Source organism: Rhamphochromis sp. 'chilingali' (assembly GCF_963969265.1).
Source record: "Rhamphochromis sp. 'chilingali' genome assembly, chromosome: 7".
In the NCBI taxonomy this organism is placed as follows: Eukaryota; Metazoa; Chordata; class Actinopteri; order Cichliformes; family Cichlidae; genus Rhamphochromis; species Rhamphochromis sp. 'chilingali'.
Genome location: NC_137934.1, coordinates 21,364,394 through 21,373,940, shown reverse-complemented (window position 1 = coordinate 21,373,940; position 9,547 = coordinate 21,364,394). Strand labels below are relative to the sequence as shown.

The 9,547-nt window shown below is 39.3% G+C and overlaps 1 protein-coding gene across 1 annotated transcript; it reads left to right on the top strand.

The window, feature by feature from the left end:
- Positions 1 to 4,184: 4,184 nt before the first annotated feature.
- LOC308400255 (interferon gamma-like) lies at positions 4,185 to 8,973 on the top strand (the record flags this gene model as incomplete). Its single annotated transcript, XM_080887836.1, has 4 exons — positions 4,185 to 4,304; positions 5,567 to 5,635; positions 7,716 to 8,003; positions 8,830 to 8,973. The coding sequence occupies 4 exons, from the start codon at positions 4,185 to 4,187 to the stop codon at positions 8,971 to 8,973; spliced, it is 621 nt and encodes a 206-aa protein (XP_080743962.1).
- Between the last annotated feature and the right edge of the window lie 574 nt (positions 8,974 to 9,547).

Genomic DNA, 9,547 nt, shown 5'->3' with positions numbered 1-9,547 from the left:
TCCATTTTCAGGATATTTCTAAAATTAGAAATATCCTGACTTAGAGTGACATTGAAAAACTAGTTCATGTATTTATTACTTCTAGGCCAAACTACTGTAATTCATTGTTATCAGGATGTCCTAAAACTCCCCCAAAAGCCTTCAGTTAATCCAAAATGCTGCAGCAAGAGTGCTGACAGGGACTAGAAAGAGACAGTATATTTCTTCTGTTTTGGCTTCACTTCATTGGCTTCCTGTTAAATCCAGAATTGAATTCAAAATCGTGCTCCTCAAATACAAGGTCTTAAATAATCAGGCCCCAGCTTATCTTAATGACCTTGTAGCACAATATCACCCTATTAGAGCACTTTGCTCTCGCACTGCAGGCCTACTTGTTGTTCCTAGAGTATTTAAAAGTAGAATGGGACCCAAAGTCTTCAGTTTTCAGGCCCCTCTTCTGTGGAACCAACTTCCAGTTTGGATTTGGGAGACAGAAACTATCTCTACTTTTAAGATTAGGCTTAAAACTTTCCTTTTTGCTAAAGCATATAGTTAGGGCTGGATCAGGTGACCCTGAATCCTCCCTGAATCCTGCAATTTTCATTTTCAGTTCATAGATTGAAAAGATTTCCTGATATTCTGAACATTTCCTATCCCATCAAAAAAATAAATAAAAATCCCAGCACTTTTTAACTTAATTTCCAGAAAAAATACACTCTTAAAGTACTGTGCAAAAGGCTTAAGCCACTCATTACGTCTTTACATTTAGCTTCAAAGAGGCCAGCTTTATTGTAGTTTTGGTCTTGAGCAATAGTTTGAGAACTGTCAAGAAGATCTTTTAACATTTGTCTTTGATATTGGCTGTCCTTATAGCTGACTTTTGTCAGAGGAAATTTCTTGTTTGTTAAGCCACTTCACACTGACCCATGAATCATTCGAGCCTAAAAAAGATTCCTAACTCTGAAAGAACCAGTATTGTGTCTTAACATGCAGTATATCTCAGAAAAGTGAGTACACCCCTCAAATTTTTGTAAATATTTTAATATATCTTTTCATGGGACAACAATGAAGATATGACGCTTTGATACAATGTAAAGTAGTCAGTGTACAGCTTGAATAATAGTGTAAATTTGCTGTCACCTCAAAATAACTCAACACTCAGCCATTAAAGCCTAAACTGCAGGCAACAAAAGTGAGTACAAATTGATAATGTCTAAATTGTGCCCAATTAGCCATTTTCCATTCTGGTGTCATCTGACTTGTTAGTGTTACAAGGTCTCAGGTGCAAATGTGGAGAAAAAGTATTGAATTTGGTGTAATTTCTGCTACTGTAACAGAAATTTGTTATTTTGTTAATTTATTTATTTCAAACATGTAAACAATATGCAGGCACATTTAGAAAATAAGAGAGAAAAAAATACTACACAAGTCAATACATTTCAATATTGCTATCGTTTTGATTCATTTACATGTTGAACGGGACAAAGGAACAGACAAAGGAAGTGGTCGTAGGCTTACTAAGCTAGCTACAGCAGGTGAACACTATCTGCAAGTCATGTCCTTAAGACTGACCCTTTAGTTAATTCATTTAATGTTCACTGAAATCTCATCATAATGGTCTTGGCGAAAGGGGCGCTGTCAAGAAGCCATTTGTAAAGAAAGGAAACAGGGAAAAAGGCCTAGGAATGGCAAATTAGACTAAGCAGTGGACTGAAAGTCAGTGGAATAGTTCAGGGTGAAGAATAAAGGTTTAATACTAAATACTGACTTTGAATCACATTAGAATTCCACTCATTTATTGCCTTATGTTCTGTATTTCCATGTATGCTTGGACATCTTTCAGTAGCACCACAGTAAATGTCATGCACATCCACAATTAAAAGTTAAAAAGAAACTAAATAGAAAATATTTGCTATGAAAAACAATGAGTGCTGTTTAAATGATAGAGGGATCCAAGTTTTTACAACTTATTGCAGGATGATGATATTTGAGTTCATGCAGGCTTTATTTGTGCCTCAGCAGGCCTCCGTAGCAATACACACCCTCAAAAGTTTTAGAGTTTCCAATAAAACCCGAGATACAACCAATCCAGAAGCAACTTCAATCTGTGCAATGCGTCGCTTTGGTTTCTGTCCTGAAGAACCAGTTTCATTGAAACGATGTGCAAAAACGGGAAACGGGCTTTGAGGTGCGTGTTCGGCAGATGTGTCACAGAGGTGTTACCCAGTCAGCAACAACAGGCACATATATTCCACCATAATACAAAGGCCATGCACGCAATGGATCAACTTTCAACTGTTGTGAATCCCAACACATGCATTACCAGGACTGTTGTTTCTGTCAGTGCCATCACTGATGACGACCCTAACCCTGACTCTGATCCCACAGTCTATCCTCTCACTTTCATTAGTAACTTTAACCCAGAACTTTAGATGGAGGAGAATAAATTAGAAGTATAATAGACCCTAAAATTTGATTAAACATGTTAAAATAAAAAGAGACCATAAAACAGAATAAAATAAAGGCTAAGAGAAGATAACTGCATGATGACACGAGCTAGCCAGTGTCTTAACTTTGAAACACTGAAATCATCCACCCAGTAGTTGGAGCTTCCCCTGCTCTAACCCTCTCAGGCTCAAAGTAAACTTTTTGTTGCTAATGCACAACCAAGTCCTGCAGTGGTACTTCTGAGTAAAAAAAACCCTCATAAAATATGTATGTGGGGTAATCAGGTTGTTAGTTTTTAACTGTTGCAAATCTGCAACGCCTGCCTGGAGAGGGTTAATAATCTGGGAACTTAGTACAAAGTGAGAAAATAAATTAACTCTGACTGTTATGAGTTAAAAAAAAAAAAAAGTAATTTAAAAAAGAAAAATCAAGTAAAAGAAAACACTCCGATTTGGGAGGAATTTGTAACCAATGATGACGTGGACCTCATGGGGCTGGAAGCCATTTGAAGTGATTATTAAAACAAGGAATGTTCAGTGGAACTCCAAATGGGGCAATGTGCAAATGAAATCCACAGCAAGCATGCTATTTCCTCCTGTCTGATTTTTTTTTGTGTGGAGATATTTTAATCTTGTAAAATCTACCCAGTCACCAGCTGCCTAACCCAACCCTACCATGGAGGATGAGGGGTCGGTATTATCTCAGCCACACTCTGAGCATCCCAGCATATGTTTCCTTGCAGATCAGGACTCATTCAGCTTTTGACCTTACATTTAACTGGGCTAGTGAGCATATACAAAATAAGTTAAGAGTGTTAGCTCCAAACAGTTTATCAGGTCAGATGAATATTACGGAAGAACAACCCTTGTCCTAAATATAAACCACTTAGAACGATTACTTTCTTTGGGCCCTGACTGCCAAGATTTGAAGAAAAGTTTTAAAAAAAAGTCTGACTCCTCAAATGTGATGACCTCACAGTGCTTTTATTAGATCAAACTATGAATCTGTACCCAACACTAATAGATCGATAGATAGGTTTATCAGCACGACGTGGCACATGTATGGCCCACGATCAGAAACCGTCAGAGGTGGCTGTGAAATCCCAGATGCAGTGGATTCAATGGAGGTGTAATGATTTCCGTGACGGAATCGCTGGATCTAATGGTTTCTGACGCAGGGTGCCACCTCACTCTTTCACGCAGCGTGCTTTCCAGTCATTGCTCCTCGAACCTCAGTGCACGCTTTGAGAGATTAATGCAATTATGAGAGGTCTCATGCAAACTATTAGACCCCTTTGCAACTTCAAGTCTGACCAGCAAAAGCACAAATTTTAATAAAACAGCTGGGAGACGCAAAATTCTGCAGTGAGCAGATGATTTGGGTATGATATGCATGAGTGGGAAGCCGACCCCTCACCCTCTTCTATGAAGTTGTTGATTTAAAGGAAACTCAAAACCACAATTTCACACCTAGATCATCGCATCACTCTCTCTCTCTCTGTCTGGTGCATGTCTATGTCACTCTGCCACTTTGCCTCTCTCTCTCTCGCAGAGTTATAAATAAAAGCTTTCATGACAAGTCAAACAGTTCGCACCAACTTCAGGGTAAGAGAGACACTGTCAGTCAGATCATCAGTCACTCAGTCAGGGAGGACACTGCTCAGCCAGAATCCGTTCTCAAATTGAAAACACTCGGCCCGGATTGGGAATCAAACCGAAGACTCAACTACACTCAGGGGTAATACAAACAGAGACAGGATGGCTACCACAGTGAGGGCAGCAGTCTGTCTGTGCCTCTGGCTTTTTGCCTGTCAGGTCAGAGGATCCCACATCCCAGCAGAGATGAACAGGACCATCCAGAGCCTCTTGCAGCACTATGTAAGTATTCACTGCACTTCAACTGCTACTTAGTACTTGAGTAATACTAGACTGTGCAGCTCTACAGACTTTCTGTTTCCTCCTGTTTGTCACAGTGATGCTCTTACCACAAACACACACACACATGCGCAAAGATGTCTTTTTAAATTTCCACTTAAGTGTGTGGTTAAAGGACCATTTTAACCCACGAGACGCTAAATACTACACACCCAGCCTGGAGCATCTCACATACGAAACTTTATGTGAATGATATCATGTTTCATGTGGTGATGCAGAGGCGAGCAGGGACACTTCCTGGAATGGTGGATTCAAGGATGAGACAGAGTCACATCACAGATGTGGGAGTGTCCTTGAATGCACCATCAAATTTTTCTGCAAAGTACGTGCTCATTGACACCCCCCCCCCCCCCCCCCAATTATCATTTCCCCTATTAGCAGCTTGTTTTTGTAATTTGTTTGGTTTTTCATTGCTAGTTGGCAGACGTTCTTAACCATCCTTTAAACTTCATGACAGACAGTCCTTGAAGGCACCAGTAATGATAGAAAGCTCTAAACACAGAAACAGCTGAACTCACGCTGTCTTTTATAACTGCTGTTGGATTATTGGCCTTCTCATGTTTATCGCTGTAAGAAAAAAAAACACTTTTAAACTGTTTTTGTCTTTTTCGGACAAATTTCTCAATTTCTTTACAGTCTCCATATTTGATATCAGACACAGTGTGGCCAACAGGCTTTAAACGCACCATTCGTACCACTTTCTAAAATTTTAATCTTCAGTTATCAGTTTCAGATCAAATTCCAATTTAATCCTGGATCTTTTAGTCCAACAATTATTATATTTCACCTTTTCCTACACTTCTCTTATTGGTCTTTAGTCGGTCCTGAATAGAGCAGCTAACCTGCTAGCAACCGGCTAGCAGGCTTCCCTTCAGTGGCTTCCAGTGAAATTCAGAATCTGTTTTAAAATGCTGTTTATTTATATATGAAGCAAAGTAAATGAGCAGTTGCCCTCTCCAGTCAGCCAATCGGGGTTTTTTTTTTTTTTTAACAACAGCTCGGCTGAATCATTGGTTTCTTTAAAAAACTAAAACTGAAAACCTTTTATAAGTTAGTGATTCCTTGCACCTTATTTTCTGCTCCAGTTCAAATCATGTTTGACAATGTTTGTGAGCTGGGATAAAACCCAATACCGATACCGATTATTCATTATTAATGTCAAACATGATCTGAAAATATCTTCTTTTTTTTTTTGTCTTTTGCAGAAAATTTCAAGCCGGGAAAAATATGATGGGAAACCCGTATTTCCTAGTGACCAGAACAAAAAAATTGAGGTAAGATTCATGTGATTAATGGGAGCGCGTAGTTTGTCCACAAAATGTAAAATGTCCATGCAATCCAAAGAAAAGGTTTCTTGTGGCAAATGAGAGTTTTGCTCTAACTATGGCCTTACTATAGCCTCAAATGGACAGGCAGAATTTAGGAAACACACTTGTGGCTTAAGGTCCACGTGGTAAGCATCAAGGTAGCTTAGCCTAAAGCTCAGTATTAATACTGGAAACCATGCTGTATTCCATCCCTACACAAAGAAATGAGGAACTATTTCTATCCATCCACCCAGTGTCTTCAGCATCATCGTCACTAAAGTGGATTTCCAGATGGTGTAAAGATAATAAAACCACCACTTTGACTTTTGCATGTTTATGAAAGAGTGAAGACACTGATTAGTAATCAGGCATCTTTAAAGTTGTTAGCAGGTATATTTCTGAACTCTGGAAAGAGTCAGGATACTCGATGGAGGCAAACCTCCTGTTGAGCTCCTCCATCTTTGGCTAACAGGCACTGCCTGAGTCAGCAGCCAGCTGGTATTTCCAGGTTTTGTCTTTTACATTGAGTTGAGGTTTTTGTGGGGTTTTCCTTCACTTTGCTGGCTCTGCAGGATGCCACCTTTCTGCAGCTATTCTCAGTCTCCCGATCAAACTTTCACTTTTCACCAACATCACTTACAAGGCCGTTTCATGGTTGGTTTCAAGTACTGACATCAAGCCAAGAGAGCACAGACTGAGGAGCTCTGGTCGGCAGTTTTTTATGTCACTCTGTTTGAAGTTCTGTGTGGTTAGATGGCTATGAGGTTCAGGTTAAAGCTTCTGCAAATTTGGAATAAAAAGGAACATTTTTTGAGGATGTATATCTTCTAACTAATTATTAAAAGTCTAACTGATATTATTGTAAAGTAACTGTACTAAAACTGTAATTAAAGCAGTCAACAGCAACAAGAAAAAGGAAAAAATGGAGAAAATTTGAAGCAAAACAATGGAAATTTTGTTGCACTGCCTCTTGAGGAACAGTTAAAGATATTGCTAGTAAAAGAAGAAAAGTATCAGCGCCTTTCTAAAACTGAATGTTCAAGTAGATTTTCTGTGGTCACCACCTCCTATAGCCAGCAATATCTTCCAGCACTCAGAAACATTTTGACAGGTTAGTCATAACAGTTGGAAATTTAAAGTCAAGATGAGTTTCTATTATAGCTTAACACATGGTGGTATGCAGGGGGAAGGCTGTTGTATGGAGGGTGGTATTTTGCATGAACTTTATTGCAACCCACCAGGTTTTCCTATTTAGAGGTTTCTTTACCACCACACCTACCCCAGTGCTGCATTTCATATATTTTAGAGATATCTAATGACTCATCTGAGCTTTAACACCATTTGCCCCCTCTCATTCGAAGGAAACATCTTACATCTTTTAGCCTGCTTCTGTCCGGTCAGTTCATCGTGCTGTTGCCTCTGTCAGGTTTTAAAGCTCTTTAAAAACACTCTTGATGGTGCCACTGAAAGTGTTTTGTCAGGGATCCCACAGCTTTTGTTGCTTCTGACATGAAAGGTTTTTGGTTGTCACCAGAAATTACCACAGATTATTCAACAAGTGTAAGTGAATCGACCAAATTGAAAACAAACACTGGGTCAAACATTGAGCCACAAACTCTCATTTCTTACATCCAAACTAGTAGTTTCGGTCCTGTTAGCAGTGTATGGATATGACATTCAGGTTTAACAGCAGTCAGTGAGTGGTATTCCCCTTTAAGGCCTTCTATGTTAGCTTAACTGTTGTGTGGGAAACCACAGAGTTTTTTCCATTGTGCGAAAAGTTTTTAGCACCTAAGGTTGCAATGTTTGTGAAGCAACCTTTTCCTCACATCTCAGTTTTTCTTCAGGTTTATTTACTACAAATGTATTCTGCGTTGTTTCAGTTTTTTGGCTTTTGGTACCCGAGTCCAAAATGCTGAGGAATGCTGCGAAATTCAGCATTTTGGGCATTTTCAAAGCCATATTTGCACAACCAGATATATTCATATTAAACAAATATAAGCCATTTGTACTTTCATGTCATTACCTCTCTGTTTCTCGTTCTCAGACCAAGTTGATCTTCATGGGTGGTGTTTTGGAGTCGTACGAAAAGTTGCTTGGCCACATGTTGAAACAACTGCCCACTCCGAGTCCCCAGATCGCCGTGAGCAACGCGCAACCTGGCTCGGCCATCACCCCTGCGTCCAGCAGCCCCAACAACGCAGGCTTGGTAGCAGGCAGAGATGTCAGATCAGAGCTGAATTACATCCTGAAGAAGGTCCAGGAGCTAAAGAAACGCCGCTACCATGAACAGGAGAAGCTTCTGCAGGGATTGCAGACCCTCAGAGATATCAAGGTAGAGAGCATTCTGATTGCTTCTTGGCTGTGAAAGCCTTAACTTGACTTAGGACTTACGTAAACCCAGCAGTGAGGTTTTTGTGAAGTCTATGTTGAGGATTGTACAGTGATTAAGAGGAGCTCACAATAAGCCTCAGGATGGGTTGAGCAGCCCCTATGAATGGCTTATGTAAAGCCTGAAAAGTTAGACTTGAAAAGATTTGACCAACCTTATTGAGGGCTTATATAAGTCCTAAATTCATACTTAAGGACAAATGCTTTGGTCCTACAAATGGATGTTCAGCTTACCCTCTGAACATCCAGAGCAAGTCCCTGGCTGCCCATCCGGGATTTTGTTTTAGTGAAAAACAGGCAGATTTTGAGGATTTCAGATCATGTCTCATTCATTTTGGCAATACAGTTTTTGTGTTAAAGACTTTTGCATTTGGTTTAAAACAGACAAAAAGAGAGAACTCATGCCCTAACCTTAGATTAGTCATCAGTGACCTGCAGGATATTACGAGGTTTAATAACGCATCCACAAAGGATTTAAATAGAAACTAGGAAAAGAAAAGGCAGAGAGAAAGTTTGGGGCCTAGGTGAGACTAGAAATAAGGTTTTATTTAGGGCTTAAAATAATGTGTTTTTTGCAGGTCTTAAATTTGTGATGCTTACACCAGGGGACGATGTGCTTTAGTTATTCTAAAAGCTCACAAAGGTCTTACATTATTTAAGGGTTTTAAATGTTGATGTCATTGTGCTGAATCTTAACAAAGGTCCTCTCTGTAACCGTGTGATCGTCATCATTAATGTCAAACTTGCCTTTGTCTCTCTCTCTCCTGTAGATGAACGACCGCATCATCCAGAGCAAAGCACTTTGGCAGCTGCCACAGCTGTACGAAGAGGCGAGCTCGCTCCCCGAAATCAAGATCCAGAGGAGACGCAGACGGCGGAGGCAAACAAAGGCTAAAGATCGCACCAGAGCCTAAAAGGCGACCTAAAGGGCATAAAGAGAAATAACAGTAAAACAAGGATGCAGGATGTTTAAATTATACAAAACCAAAAGATTCTCAGACTGAAACCAGTGTGTCTAGTTGTTAGAATTTTGTATTCTATTTTCATCTATATTTATATTTAAATTAACAGTGAACCAGCAGCCTAAGCCTTATAAGATCGTAGTCTCGGAAAAATATTTTTATATAATGTTTGGTGTGTGATACTTGAAACCAGCATAAAAGTTTGATCCTGTGGAATATTTTCACTGAAGGATCCAGAGATTATACCTAATTGTTTTCAACATGGAGTTTCACCCAGTGGAAATACTTGATTTAATGTTGTTGTTTTTTCTCGGCTTTAAAAACTTCATATTATTAAAAACCCACAAAACAAAGATATGTTTAATTGTGGTTAAAGTTTATTTTTTACTGAATATTTTGTAAATTTAGGTTATTTCTTTCTTGTATTTTGTTTTAAGTTAAAAAAAACCCTGAATTCTTTCTGAGTGAAACTCCCTCTTGTTGCACTGAGATTGGACTGTGGTGGAGAAATGGGCGGTTCCACTGA